Source organism: Pelmatolapia mariae, linkage group LG8, assembly GCF_036321145.2.
Source record: "Pelmatolapia mariae isolate MD_Pm_ZW linkage group LG8, Pm_UMD_F_2, whole genome shotgun sequence".
Taxonomy (NCBI): Eukaryota; Metazoa; Chordata; class Actinopteri; order Cichliformes; family Cichlidae; genus Pelmatolapia; species Pelmatolapia mariae.
Genome location: NC_086234.1, coordinates 6,028,938 through 6,045,380, shown reverse-complemented (window position 1 = coordinate 6,045,380; position 16,443 = coordinate 6,028,938). Strand labels below are relative to the sequence as shown.

Below are 16,443 nucleotides of genomic sequence, written 5' to 3'. Positions count from 1 at the left end.
CCGTCTGTTGGGAGTATTTACTAAAGAGCCCAACCTAATAACAAAAATGCATAATATTACTGAATGTACGATTTCAGATCACCACTAATTTTTTTATATTCTAGATCAAATCTGACAAAAGACGAGCTGTCAGAATGTCTCTGTCCTCACGTTTCCCTCCAAATACAGTTTGCATGTAGAGCTCTGTGTATACTGAACTACTCCCATTGTGTTACTGTCAAAGTTTGAATGCTACAAACCATTCACTATACACTGATGGCCCTCTGTATGCCTCACACATCAATTCAGGATGTGCATATGCGTGCGTGTGTGTGTGTCACTCTCTCTGAATGAACAATAACTAAAAATCCCCTTAACTCATGCTGCTCTCTCTGTCTGCCACCATCTGTCTCAACTCAATCTCCCAATTTCACTTCCAGATGCAGCGATACCGGATTTGGGTGTCCATCTACAAGCTCTCTAATTCCCACTTGTCACTTTGTCAGATTCAACGCTGGGGTTTCTTGTCATAGTTGTCAGTGCACAGCAGCCTCATATCTCACTCATTTCTTCCACACGACAGGGGCGTATGTGCCTCGGAGATTAATGCGTTACTCCTTCACTTCCTATCTCATTTCTGCCTTACCTCCAAGGTCAGAGGTGCAAAAGCAGAGCATAAGCAAGGTTTGTGCCATTTTACCGCAGCAGAGCAGGTGATGGTCAAAACAGAAATGCCAAAAGTTTGTGTAACATGTTCATTAAAGTTTAAAAGAAAGAAATTCTACTTTTAAATGTATAAACTAGTTTGTACATGCTCTGTGAGAGAGAACTTTTATATCTCAAGAATTTCACCTGAGTGGTGGTCGGCCTGTTATCGTAGTAAAAACACATGAACTTGTTGTACTGTGCAAGTATAATTTACACCCACATGATCAGTGATATAAAGTTTTGGCTCTCTGTTCATTCGTTTAAATAAAGACTGGCGTAAATAAAGCCCAGCGTAACTGGCCAGAGATGCTGCTGCCAAGTGGTCAGACTTTTTTTCTAGGACTGCGATGGCACCCAGAGCTTAAATTTATCTCAGGGACAGTCCAGCAGTTATTTTGGAGCATGCTTGTATTAGCGACAGCCAGGTTTGATAATATCAGTAAAATGAGTTCAACATCTCATGACCATCATTATTTTACCTGATCTACTTCCAAAAGCAGACATTCCTCAACTAATGAGGAATGCCAAATATCTCAGCAGCTGTGAAGTGAACACAAATTAAACTAAACGTTCACTGGAGGTTTTCAGCATTAAGTGACACATTTTAAACGTGAAGAAGAAACAGTGAGAGATGTTAAAATGGGAAGTGTGCAGCTTAGAAACTGCTAGGGTCAGCATAAACACCAAGTTAATGTGCAGCTTGTCAAGAACCCCAAATGCAAAAGCACACGGCTAATCTAACTTGCAGCAAGAAAGCAAATAAGCAGACTTCTGAGCATGCCAAGTTATTCAGTTACAGTAAGAGACTAGGGGTAGTATAATAATCAGTTTAGAAGCATACAAGGACAAACTGAAACCAGGATCAATCATCTACTGACCTTATAATAATAAGCTGTTATAATAATAGCAGCAGTTAACCTTAAATGATGTTTAAGGCTGTAATAAATGGCAGCATGAATCATACAGGACACATTTACCATGGAAACAGCCTCCTGTGCTGTGTGCATGCAGCAGCATTAATGGACGTATCACAGTGAGAATGTGAATTAAAACCAGCCAACTGCAAAGCTGAATGAGATTTTTTGCATATTGACACACTGCCACAGGATAACAGGCTGGTGGGAAATCAATACTGTCACCTTTGCTACAGATTCAGGAAGCCACTCACACTGCTTCCTCTTTCTGTTTGTTGTTTGCTGGTTCTAACATACAGCAGGACATCAGTTAGGAGGGTTCGATGCTTCACCAGCCACCAATTTTATATTCATGTTTGTCCGCACTCATGTGAAACTTTAAAAGGAAATTAATTTAAAAAGAATCAAATAAAATGTTTTGCCAGGAAAATTCTACTTTCAGAAGATAAACTTGGGGATGTTGCTACAATGATTTGTAAAACTTGGATTACTGACACACATCTTCAACTTGGCAACCCAGTAGATCGATATAACAATCACCACTTCAAAGTGGGGATGCTAGATTCATAACACCAATTCAATACACAACCACAGATGAAACATGGTCACAATCTCACCTCCTGTTTCTCAGATAAGATTCTGATTTATGTGAGGAGATGTGTTTTTGCAGATTCAGATGAACTCGAAGAAATTCCCTCAAGACATGATCGAAAGTTTAAAAGAATGGGATTTTTGCACGTACAACTGATGGAATTTGCTTGCCCAATAGTTAAAAATATATCATTTAAACTCATTTAAATGATCATTTTAAGCCAATTAGTCTGAGCAAACGTTTCTAATATTTGTACCATTGTACAGCATGTTGACAGACCAAGCAGTTAATCAACTGAAAAAAATACCTAAGAGTCTGTAATTACAGGAAACCTCCTGAGCAGCACTCCATTACTAAATACTAAACATAAAGTTTAAAACTAATGTACAGCATGAGAAGAATGATTCAAATTCCTGCTTTCACTTTACGCATAATTACACCAGGCAATTCATACTTCTTATTCCACAGGAGCAGGTTCTTAATTTCCAATATATGATTTCAGTTAAATGCAGTAAACAATTTAACTTGGCCATAAGTAGGTCATATTAAATTCTGCAGTAAATTGGGAGTTTAAATTGGTGCTATACAGATACATGGCTGGGGTTCAGCAATAAATAAATTCATGCCTTATCATATGAACCCTCACGCACTCACTGTCATTTGGTCTAATATCTGTTTGATATTGATCAGAGAAAGGGTATTTAGATCCACCTATCTATCATCTGGGGCTGGTATCAGAAAGCTACACTTTAACTATGACTCAGATCAGCAAGTTTAGTCATCTAATATCCCAAGTACAGTAGAGCTAGAAGAAAACAATGGATGGAGTATGTAAAACTTATAAACACTCATATGGAAAAAACACATTAGCACAACAGTGAACAGTGTTGCATAAAATCTCAACAAACTGCAGCATAGCCTGGATGCTGTGGCTTTGTACCTTAGCAGGGTTCAGGTTCAGGATAGTTTCTGAACAAACAATAACAATAACAATTCATATACCACAAGTATAAGCCATGATAGCCTCCTTTTCTCGAGTGCCACTCATTTATTTTTTTTATTCTTTTTTAGTGTTTTATGAACATTTCTTAAATAAGATATAATGTAAAGGATTCTGAGCATTGGTTGCAAATGTCTACAAAGAGTTTCGAGTAATTCCAGTGGACAAATTGGCTGGTTGGAAAGTAAATGGACAGTTTTACGAGGGGAATTCTGAAAGGCCTGAAGCGGTATTTTAAAAGGAAAAGGCTAGGAAGTAGACAGACAACACACGGCGCAGCCCTCGACAGTCTTGCACAAGAAGAAACTGTCCCTGCAAGCCGATTTGGATTTGATGTATACCGCAAGAACAGTCAAGCTTCTAACCAGGGCAAAATATAAATATTATGAACAGGGGGAAAGGATGGGTAAAGTTCTAGCACAACAAATCAAGAGACAAGCAGCAACAAGATTGATCACAGAAATTCGCACCAATACGGGACAAATAACGAGGGACCCAAAGGAGATAAATGGTATATTCAAAAGTTTCTACGCAGACTTATACACCTCAGAATCAAAAAAGAACCCCGCACTATTTGAGATGTTCTTTAACAAGTTTAGTGTACCTGTGATCAACCCAGACAAAGTAGAACAACTCAAAAAATCCATAACTATACAAGAGATACAGCAGGCAATAGATAATTTACAGAACTCCAAGGCTCCGGGTCCAGACGGTTATACTTCAGAATTTTACAAGGCCTTTAAAGACCGCATCTCACCCCTGTTACTAGAAGTATATAATGAGGCGCTGGACAAAAAAGCCCTACCGCCGACTCTATATCAGGCAAGCATTTCTTTGATTTATAAAAAAGAAAAGGATCCTTTAGACCCGGCTTCATATAGACCGATCAGCTTAATTAATGTAGATAATAAGATACTTGCAAAGATTTTAGCAACACGCCTGGAAACGGTCATGCCAACAATTATATCTCAGGACCAAACAGGATTTATCAAAGACAGGCAGCTGTTTTTTAATATTAGAAGACTTTTAAACATTATCTATACGCAAGACAAGCATAATCCTAATCCTGAAATTTTGCTTTCTTTGGACGCGGAGAAGGCCTTCGACAGGGTCAAGTGGGATTATCTCTTCTTGACCCTGTCGAGGTTCGGATTTGGCCCTAAATTTATCTCTCTGGTTAAACTACTATACACCCAACCGAAAGTGTCGGTACAAACAAACAACGTCCACTCCGACTATTTCGACCTGAATCGCTCAACAAGACAAGGCTGTCCTCTTTCACCTCTGCTTTTTGCATTAGCTATTGAACCTTTAGCTCTTCTACTGCGCTCAACAGACGAATATACAGGGATCAGAAGGGGAAAAGCAGAACGTAAAGTCTCGCTTTACGCAGATGATTTACTACTGTATATTTCTAACCCTGCAAAATCAGTCCCGGTCATCATGGAAATTTTGCAGAATTTCGGAGAAGTGTCAGGATACAAATTGAATTTATCTAAAAGTGTGCTGTTCCCAATCAACTCTAAAGCAATAGGCAACCCAAGTAGTTTCAATGCCTTACCATTTCGGGTTTCTAATCAGTTCCGATATCTTGGAATAAATATCACTCAGGATTATTATGGTTTATTCAAACATAATCTCTCTAAATTATATGAGGAAACAAAAAATAACATAGACTAATGGATTAATCTACCAATTTCACTGGCAGGGAGGATAAACATTGTTAGAATGAATATTCTTCCCAAATTCTTGTTTTTATTTCAGTGTATCCCTATTGTGATTAATAAAGCCTTTTTTAATAAATTAGACTCTTTAATATCCTATTTCATATGTAACAGAAAGAATCCAAGAATCAAGAAAGGCTACTTGCAGAGACCGACATGTCAGGGAGGGATGGGATTACCATGCTTCCGTCTGTATTATTGGTCATGTAATGTTCGTTCCATGTCGTTGTGGTTGCGCACTGAGGGGGCCGACTGGACAGCGATGGAGAATGAAAGCTGTTACCCCTCCTCATTAGAAGCTATGATCTATTCAGCTCTCCCTATCCCTAAACATGACTTTAAAAATCCTGTAGTCTCTCATACAATTAAAATCTGGACACAGATAAGGAAACATTTCGGGTGGAAGGAAGCCTCCATATTAACTCCACTCACGAATAACGTAACATTCACACCATCACTTTCAAACACTTCATTTCTCCAATGGAACCACAAGGGGCTGCACTCAATAAAGGACTTATTCATCAACAAGGTTTTTCCCACATTTCGGCAACTGCAAGAAAAATTTGACTTACACAGTAATGACTTTTTCAAATACTTACAGATCAGATGTTTTGTAAGGAGGCTTTTTCCATCTTTTCCAGATCGGCCCCCAGACTCTGCCTTAGATAACTTATTTCAGTTTGATCCACTCAAGAAAGGACTGATTACAAAAATTCACAATGCGCTGTCACAACTGGATGGAACTGTCACACTTGACTATCTGAGAGAGGCCTGGCAGTGTGACCTTGGTACAAGAATCACAGACAGTCAATGGACAAAAGCCCAGGAAAATGTACACTCTTCCTCTGTCTGTATTCGTCATGGACTCTTGCAGTTTAAAGTGTTACATAGACTTCATTTATCAAAGTTGAAACTGTCAAAGATGTTCCCCAATGTAAACTCGTCCTGCGAAAGATGTAAACAGCAACCTGCTTCACTGGCGCATATGTTTTGGAATTGTCCCCGTATAGCAACATATTGGAAAAATGTCTTTCATATACTGTCTACAATTCTTAAAAAAACACTTAAGCCAGACCCAATCTGTGCTTTATTTGGAGTGAAGCCGGTTGTTGTAGACCTATCAGCCACCCAACATAATGTGATACGTTTTGTGACACTGCTGGCACGCCGTTTAATTCTACTAAATTGGAAACAAAAGGGGCCTCCTACCACATCAGCGTTAACACAAGATGTATTGAGACACTTGCAGCTGGAAAGAATTAAACTCCTATTAAGGGGAAGGTTGGAGGAATTCCATTCAACCTGGCAACCATTTATAGATTTCTTCAATACTGTACAGACATAAATGATCACTGAGCCTAATTGGTAGTTCGATTAATAGCATCCTCTGTCTAACGTTCTTTCAGTGTTTGTTGTTGCTTTTTCTTTTTGTTTTGTTCTGATTTTGTTTAATCTTTATTGTATATATGTAACCATTTATATTTGAATCTTAGTTGCCTTTATGATAAAGAAAACTGGAAAACCAAATAAAGAGATTTGAAAAAAAAAAAAAAAAAAAAAGGAAAAGGCTTAGCTTAAAATCAGTTTTTTATATTTATTTCACCACTATGATAAAACCCCTTACTTTGCATTTGTGTAAGAATACATAGCTATGAGTAGCTGCTACTCACAGCTAACTATTTCTATGTTAAATTACCGTTTTTAATTGCAAAACTTTAAAGTTTAAATCAACAAACTTATTTATGCATATTCTATGAATTTCTATATAATTTATGATGTTTCAGGTAGAAACGACTCAAGTGTCTCATTCTGACCCACATCTGCGACACTAACAACGTCTTTTATGAATTTACATCGAGAACACTTTATGTTACATTTCACTAGCTGGGACCACATCCTTGGTAACGATGGGCGATGAGGGATGAGGAAATGTGAACTGGTGTTGTGGTTTGGGGGAAGGCCTCGAAGGGGACTGGCAACGACTCCCGGGCCAGGCAGATCCCCATGTACTAACGAGAAGTGAATGAAGGAAAGGAAGAGAGGAGAAGAGGAGAAGAGAGGGAAAATAGGGGGGGAGGGTGGGGCATGAAAATGAGAACAGCAGGTATTGGTGAAGGGGGGCTTTTAAAGCCTGAGGCCGGAGGGGGCGTGAAGGAGGAGTGGTCCCACTCCTGAAACTAAGATGATATCTCCACTAAACAGATAAACAGCATGTAACCCCTGAACTACAGGGTCTGTTACAGCAGTATCTATAGAGCTGATTTTGTCTGTTTACAGTAAAAGAAGCGGTAAAACAAAGAGTGTCATACGTTGTAGAGGGGGATGCTCTTCATGGGTTTGTACTGCTTCAGGGGGTCCATCTTGTACAGGTGGCGGTCAGTGATGAGCACAGCCCGGTTCTCCGACTTGTGGAAACGGTTGATCTGGGAAACACAAAGCTCCTCATTAGTGACACCACGGGATACAGTAGGTGCACACAAACACGGTGACATTTACACACCCTGCAGGGAAATGTTGTGAGCCATCAGCAGCTGGGTTTATGTCTTTGTACACACAGACACGTGTTGTGAGTGTGTGCACATGTGGTAAAGTCATGGATATCTGCTCTGAAAACCTTTTACCTTGCGTACGTTGCAGGAGAACAGGACTCTCATGAATTTGTCTTTCCGCTGCAGATCGCTTGAGACCAGTGTGAACGATGCTGCCGTGTCAGGGCTGTCTCGCTTCTGTCAGACACGCACACACCACAAGAAACTTATCAAAATATTCCAGTTTAACTCGAATTAATTCACAACCTGCCCGAGTTAAGATGAGCTTATAAATATCCTATTTATGCATGCATTTTATTGGTTTAATGAATGTATTATCTCACAATGAAAATGTTTTCATTGCAAGAGTTTTAAATTAATAAATTGTTTGAATCATATATAATTAACCTAAAGACAGCCACAACATCCACTGATAAATAACCCTGGCTTAATTGGGTACATTCCTTCAGTCCAGTATTCACACTCTATAGTAATTACTATTTACTGGGAAAACAGCTGAGCCAACATTACATTGTTAAGATGCTTATCTTCTTATGTCTTCTAATGTCCACCGGGTGTAATTGAGGTCTGTAAGCTAAATGCAAGGTGTAAAACTGCTTCCCTTCTTTTTAGGCTTATTTTCCATTCATATCACACTGTTTGTTTCTTGTCTTGCTTGATACTTTCTTTAATAAATCTGCTCAAAGAATGAGACTAAACACTTTTCCTTTGTTTTTAACTGGAAGATTTCTCCATAAAGTGTATATAAAAGTTAGACAAGGCCACCATATCATCACTTATTGGTTCGTGGTCTACAACTTTGAAACTTTGAAGTGAAATAGGATGTTATGAGCGATGATCAGACTGATTAATACCTGAATCCAAAAGAAAATAAACCAGGGTTTTAAGTTTGGATGCAGGCAGTATAATTAAACATTGTCTGATTGAAGAGTCAGAAAACAATGAATGAATTAAATCACATGTTTAATACCAGCAGGGTACTCTATTTTTCAGCGTTTCATGCTACAAACTGCACAGCATTGAGGTTCAATAACTACGTCTGATCTGGATTTCAGCCACCGAGAAACAGCAGCTGATGCAAGCTGCAGGAGACAAAGCCTGCATGAACAAAGCTAGCAGTGCCAATTTCACTCTGTAAAATATGTCTTTTTCATGACTGGATACCCCTCCTACTCACCAGATAGTTTCCTTCCCAGGCCCGTTGCAGCCCCAAATCAGCCCTCTGGCCCTTCAGGGCCTCCAGGCCGGCTACCTTGGCCCTCACCTGCAGGGTCTCCTCTGGAGATAAGCCTTTGATCAGTGTCCATGCCCACCACCTGGAGGTAAACGCATCCAAAAACACACACACACACACACACACACACACACACACACACACACACACACACACACACACACACACACACAGCAAACTTAGAATGGAGGAAAATCGAACTTTCTATATAAAGGATGCTGCACAGAGCCTTGTTACTGTAGTCAGGTCAGTGGGGTGTTGCAGCAGGACTGCAGTCGACCCCGTCTTTACTGTACTGTACTTACTGACAGCCAACATAATTCTCTAGGAGGGTTATTTTCTCACTGTGTCCGGCTTCAAATAGAAAAAAGGCAAACAAACAGACAATGGGATGAAAGGAAGTGATGAGCCTTTGATGGAGAGAGAAAAATCAATGCCCAGTGTGAGCCCAAGGCAGAAGGAAACATGTGTAAGTTGCTTCAAAAAGACTCATCTGGATGTAAAATAACACTGGAGGGCATGTGTTGTCTCCTGTGGTTGGAGTCAGATTTACTTTTAGTTCAGCCAATTTAGGAAAGCGATTTTCTTCAAAAGAGAACAATTTAAAAGCATTTTGTTTGAAAAAGGTTCACCTTCTGTTTCTCTTCTGAACGTATAATACAACAACAGTTGGTCATCATTAAAAGCTGATATTTGCTTCTACAAGTTTAACAGTTCATTTACTCTTTTAAACTTGTAGTTTTGTCCTGTGGTTTGTTTCTTTTCACAGAGAAAACAAAGAAAGCAAACTTATAGTGAACCATAAGCCTTATAAGAATGTTCTGTCTGCCTGTTGGCTAGATGTGTTCGGGGCAGGAGCAACAAAAGTCAATACAGGAAGAAGGTGCTGTATTCTAAAATAGTGGATAACAAGGAGAATTTACTCCTAACATTCATATTTATTTATGGTGAGAATGTGATCCCACCTCGATCTGCCACATGGACACTGCAAGTCTGAGCTAAAGATCTCTCTATAGCCACGTACGCTTTGAATTCTGGGAGTACACAAACTCTAAAATTAATGTTAGGTGTGCAGATTAAACAAACTGTACCAACCAGCTATAAAATTAACCAAGCGCTCACCTGATATCCTCTACTTATAAACCCAGCCCTAGACACATTTGGCCGACAAGCAGGTTAAACGTTCTCACACGGTTTACAAAGATAGATTCTGGTTTGCTTGTAGTTTTCTCTTTGCAAAAACAAAACAACAGGGAAAAGTTACAACTCTACAGTCTACTCAATTATTCCAGACTAGCATCAACCAATTATAGGAGTAGAAACACCCTTACATACATGATGGGCCTGTTTAAAAATCTATCTCGGCAGATGTTTTCTAGTGGAGTACCTGCTATGGATGTTCTTGAGCGCCTCTTCAAACCTGCGCAGAACCTTGGGGGGCGTGGGCCACTTCACGTGCCTGCCATGATCCTTCATGGATCGCACGTTTTTGAAGCGACGGTTGACCTCACGGATGTAGGACTTGACCTTGTAGCGTCGGTAGGCCTGCAGGATGGTGAGGGCAGCTCGCATGCGTCTGTACCGCATTCTGGCTATAGTTCCTCTCCACACCTGAAGACAAGGGTTCACATAAAGAATACATACATATAATTTTATTGCAATTACAGTACAGATCTCCACATAGAAAGTACTTTTAAGTGCTTTATGGCAATCATCACTCTGGGTTTTATGGCTTATTATTGCCTCTCTTTCTGCTCATAATGCAAAATGATATTTTGATAACTTTGCAAGGCAACTCCATCATTTGGGATTTGGGATGACAGGCCAAGTTTGCCTTTCATAGAAAATCCAATCCATCTCTATAGTGAGCTAATAAAAACCTTCACATGTGATTTAAAACTACATACTGTATGTTACAAACATAGTCTGGCTGAAACTGCTGTAAAAATGAAGGAATTCTTCACAGTAGTGTAACAGTGGCCTGTTTTTATGGCTGAGTGGTGTGGATTCCTGTGTTTGGCTGAGAACAGTGTAAAGGTTTAACTAGCAATGGGTCAGACACTCCAGCATTGATTAACCAGGTGTAGCCACAGCTTATCTGCAGTTAAAATGTTCAATACAGCAGCATTTTTGTAACCATGGTTTAAAGGAGTAATGGAATAGGGACAAATTTAACTTCTAGATAAACAAGAACCTGAATTCAGGATGCGTGGCTGTAGGTGCACATTTTAAAGCGATAAACTGTTTATGGAGACTACTGCGCAAACACTGAAATTACTCTGCATTACCAACCACACTTTAAGCCACACTTTTTCACACTGTTTTTCGAATATGTAAACTAAACCAACAAATGTAAAGTAATACTGTGGTGTATTTTGATTTATTTCTGTACAGTGTGAGTGCAATCCCAAAAGTAAGGTCTCCAAAGCGGTGGGGACGTAGAGAAACTGTTCATACGGCTGTTCGTCACACTGTTGTGATTGGTGCTTCCTCCACTCTCAAACAAGGCAAGGCAAGGCAAGGCAAGTTTATTTATATAGCACAATTCAACAACAAGGTGATTCAAAGTGCTTTACAGAGACATTAAAAACAAAAACAAATAAAAAGCACGATTTAAAATTGATTAAGACAAGCAAACAAACAAACAAACAAACAAACAAACAAACAAACAAAACAGTATTTAAAATCAAAAATCAAAACAGTAGATAAAATCAGAACAGTAGATAAAGTCAGTAGTTAAAATGTAAGTTTTGAAATTTAAGCTTAAAAGTGTGGATTTGGTGCTTTATTCAAAAGCAGCTGAGAATAGGTGAGTCTTCAACCTGGATTTAAATAAACTGAGTGTTTCAGCTGATCTGAGGCTTTCTGGGAGTTTGTTCCAGATATATGGAGCATAAAAGCTGAATGCAGCTTCTCCGTGTCTGGTTCTGACTCTGGGAACTGATAAAAAACCGGATCCAGATGACCTGAGGGATCTGGAAGGTTCATACTGGGTCAGGAGGTCACTGATGTATTTTGGTCCTAAACCATTCAGAGCTTTATAAACCAGCATCAGAACTTTAAAGTCTATCCTCTGACGGACAGGCAGCCAGTGTAAAGACCTCAGAGCTGGACTGATGTGGTCCACTTTTTTGGTCTTAGTGAGGACTCTAGCAGCAGAGTTCTGAATGAGCTGTAGTTGTCTGACTGATTTTTTAGGTAGACCTGTAAAGATGCTGTTACAGTAATCAAGCCTGCTAAAGATGAATGCATGGACTAGTTTTTCCAGGTCGTGTTGAGACATCAGATCTTTTATCCTTGAAATATTCTTGAGGTGATAGTAAGCCGATTTTGTTATTGTCTTAATGTGTTTTTCTAAGTTTAGGTCTGCATCCATCACTACACCCAAATTTCTCGCCTGGTTGGTGGTTTTTAGGTGTATAGATTGAAGTTCTCTGGTGACCTGTAATCGTTTTTCTTTGGCACCAAAGACTATTACTTCAGTTTTGTTTTTGTTTAGCTGGAGAAAATTGTGGCACAACCAGTCATTAGTTTCCTCAATGCATTTACCAAGAGCCTGTACAGGGCCTTGGTCTCCTGGTGACATTGTGATATATATTTGTGTGTCATCTGCATAGCTATGATAGTTTATTTTGTTGTTCTTTATAATCTGTGCCAGTGGGAGCATGTAGATGTTAAACAGAAGGGGTCCCAAGATGGAACCTTGGGGAACTCCACATGTGATACTTGTCTGCTCAGATGTGAAGTTACCTATTGATACAAAGTATTTCCTGTTTTCTAAGTATGTTTTGAACCAGTTTAGTACAGTTCCTGAAAGACCTGCCCAGTTCTCCAGTCGTTTGAGTAATATGTTGTGGTCAACTGTATCAAATGCTGCACTGAGATCCAGTAAAACTAAGACTGACATTTTTCCACTGTCTGTATTCAGACATATGTCATTAAACACTTTGGTCAGAGCGGTTTCAGTGCTGTGGTTCTGTCTAAAACCTGACTGGAAGGCATCATAGCAGTTATTCTGTGTTAAGAAGTAATTGAGCTGTTGAGAAACTGCTTTTTCAATGATCTTACTTAAAAATGGGAGGTTTGAGATCGGCCTGTAGTTATTCATTTGTGTCTTGTCAAGATTGTCCTTTTTCAGTATAGGTTTAATTACAGCAGTTTTTAGTGATTCTGGAAACACACCTGACGTTAAAGAAAAGTTTACGATCTGTAACAGGTCTGACTCCAAAGTCTTTGAGACCTTTTTGAAAAAACTCGTTGGCAGGACATCTAAACAGCAAGAGGAGGAGTTCAGTTGACCTAAGATGTCCTCCAGGTCTTTGTTGTTAGACAAGCATGCTCGGCTTCACTGGGATGCTTGTTTGGGCTTGGCAGCCGTTGAAAATGGAGCTCCCGTTTTCAAGGGCGAAATGTGTGCATTTATTTGATTTTTGAACGCAAAAGGCGTTAAACTGGTTGAAATTCATCGCAAGTTAATGGAAGTGTATGGACAGTCGTGCATGAATGTCAAAAACGTTTGTAAGTGGTGTAGAGAGTTTACAGCAGTACAAAGAGGTAAAAGATAAGGTTCAACGCTTCCTGAAGGACATGGCGGCGAGCTGGTATGACATGGGCATTGTAAAACTGGAACAGCGTCTACAAATATGCATCAACTGACATGACGATTATGTAGAAAAAGAAATAATTCTTCAACCTTTAAAATTATGTAAATATTATAGAAAATAAACAGTTGTTTTTTACTTTTTTACTTTTTACTGACTGTATACTGGTTATATATTTAAAATAAACGTAACCACCCCCCCCCCCCCCCCCAAACAAACAAACAAACAAACCTATGACTGACAGTAGTGTATATACTCTATACTCTGTCAAATGACAAATCAAACTGAACTATACTTTAAATCAGCATTGGTTTTCTTATAGTGTAGTACTAAAGAGAACAAAGAGACTCAGACAGCAGTGATGTTGCTTCACCAGAACCACAGAAACAAAACATTTTTAAATTGTGGAGCAGAAACAAGCAATTGTGTCAAAAATGTACCTGAAACCAATATTAATAATTTAATATCAATAAAGCAAAATGAAAAACAAGCAGGGAACTGTCATAAAGAATAAGGAAAACAGCCAGAAGGTCATTTAGATGAAATCTCTCAAAACAGAGCCCCCCCCCCCCACCACCACCTACCTTTTCGATCAGCAGACCTGCAGTTTCACTGCAGTTACTCTAAATCCTCTTGTGACGAGTATCAGAGACCACATCAGCGATCCCGCTGTACCCTCAGACAAACACTGACACACATTATCAATAATTTAAAACACTGTCCAAAGCTTCAACTTCGAATGACCTAAAATGGCCTTCTTGTGAAAAAACAACTTCCAACATTTTGCCCTTTTATGGATTGCAGCAGGATGCCTAGCTCATGAATCTATGATAAAAATGAACCGTAAACACGTGCAACCCACTGCACTTAAATATGAATCATGAGGTCTTCATAGCAGCATTAAATTCACTTAAATACCGCTATAGTAGCTAATATATAAGCACATATTTCAAAGTGTGAAGCACCATGTTTTCAAATTAATCATTTTGTTGTGACTCACCATTACAACTCATTAAATCTCTAATTTGTTATGCATTTCTTACTGCAATGTTTAAACAGCCTTTATTCAGTCTAAAGAAGCTAAAATAAGGACCTGCCTGTAACCAAACATAGACTGAGTGGCTATTAGACACTCTAGAACATGAATAATAGATGTAAGTGGGACCCCAGAGAACCATAACTCCAAACTCGGCCTCACTAAAATCGCCACCATATGTCCTCCTTTCGCTGTATTCCCTCCCTCTTATAGACACATACACAGGCATGCATGAAGCCTCTCAGTTTATTCCAGATTTAAGTGGCTACATTTTGTCTAAATAATCTTTCATCGCCAGTAATCCAGTGTCACAGACCTACAAATTTAAGGCAACACTGCAGACTGCACTGGAGGCTCTCTAGCAGATATCATCTGAGTGTAATGTGCAGTAATCATAGATATCATGAATATTTAATGGATTCAAAGTGTGGGGGAGGCCGGTGGCAAAGAAAAGGATTTCTTGTATTTGCATATTAAAACTGTGGAGGTGGTAGTTTTCACCTGATGAGACTAACAAACGCCAGAGAGGAAGATAAGTCATACACTGCTGGACTGCAGCAGAATAATTAACCGCACCAGCTGAAAATTGTTTTATATCTAGTGAAACATTTTTTTTTGTGACACCAAACTTCACTTTTTAACTAAAGCATGTAGAGAATGGTCTAGTTTAGAGTGCTGACTTAACCACGTCATTACTTACAAAGTGGAAAGAGGGTAGTTATGAGCAGAAGCTGAATCACATTTGGATCAATGAGGGAAAGCTAGCCTGTTACGTAATGACCACCCTGGCTTGATCACACTCTCTTTGTTAAAAAAAAGGGGGTTTAATTTGTATTTTATGCAGTTGTACATTATGCCCATTAAGCTGAGATCAGCCGTAGTTAGCTAGAAAGAACGGAAAAATCAGCTCCCCAGATGTTACTGTAAATGATATATGTTCAAGTATACTGAGCTGGTTCCTATCCACAGTAGATGTGATTCTTTATATGGCTGTGTTAATTATTACAGTGTAGCTTTGATAAATGCTATGCCTCATATCAAAGCTATTCTTAGTCCAAATTATTGTGATGCAAAGTTTGTAGGTTTTATGTCTCTGCTGTTGAAATTCAAATTTCCATCCACAGATGTCGTTAAAGAGAAACACAACATCGTCTTAAAGCTGCAAAACTGGATTATTTTTCCAAAACAGCTCAAGAAAATTGATCCAAAAGGGGGGAAAAATAGCAGTCTTTATCTTTTGACACTTGTGTTACATAAACGTCAAACGATAAGAGCAAACAGTTTTCCTCTAATGCTGTGTCATTTTACGCCTTAAAACCGTATCCTCTGTTTTCTCCATGCTGCACTGTCTTTAATACATAATGCATGAGAGTGAGAAAAGGAGGGCAGCTACATAGTCATCACTAATCGACCCCTGAGAGGACTCGCCCACGTGCTCAGGGTGACGGTGGTGGGAGGAATGAATGGGCTTCAGTGACGGCGGCTTCCTCGCTTCTCTCTGTGAATGAGGTTAACAGTTGCTTTCGTCTGAATTCTGAAGGGGCTCAGAGTGTTACGCTGAATTAGGCAAAGTTTCAGGAGTGGGCACTGGGTCAGACATTACTGTCAAAACGTCCCTGGTGTGAATGCCAAACCAAACTATGTGCATTTAAATCAGAATTACCACCTGACGACAATATCTTACCCTCTTTATATAATGTTTATTTCTTCACCAACAAGAGGCTAGAAAACAGCTTTTCATGTTGAAACTCATTTTTCATGGATGCCAGGATTGTATGTGTCATTTCCACTGCAGTTGTGTGCTGTTTTTTGAGTATTGCAAAGATTTAATTTGAACGAAAACAATTATTAATTCATTTACAACTTTTGTTAGAACTACATTTGTTAGTACTGGTTTGTCTTTATGTGAGATGAGGTTTGTCTTGTCGTGCATAGCAAAAATGAAAAATAAATACAGAATAGTTACACAGTATCCTCCACTGTAATTATGTTTAGACTTTATAATATGCAGTCAACAGCTTAAACCATCATCTTTATATTCTTTGTTTACTGTCATCTGTAGCCGCTGCATGGCAAGACTTCTTATTTATGTTGTAATCTATTAGT

General features: G+C 39.1%; 1 protein-coding gene across 1 annotated transcript in view; it reads right to left on the bottom strand.

Annotated features, from left to right (window-relative positions):
• The window catches only part of myo1d (myosin 1D), a 118,995-nt gene that overhangs the window by 39,355 nt on the left and 63,197 nt on the right, over nt 1-16,443 (bottom strand). Inside the window, exons 17-20 of the mRNA XM_063482599.1 lie at nt 10,088-10,311; nt 8,644-8,782; nt 7,539-7,643; nt 7,227-7,340 (exon numbers count right to left, since the gene is read on the bottom strand). Of these exons, the coding sequence (XP_063338669.1) occupies nt 7,227-7,340; nt 7,539-7,643; nt 8,644-8,782; nt 10,088-10,311 (582 nt within the window). The remainder of the gene's footprint in view (nt 1-7,226; nt 7,341-7,538; nt 7,644-8,643; nt 8,783-10,087; nt 10,312-16,443) is intronic.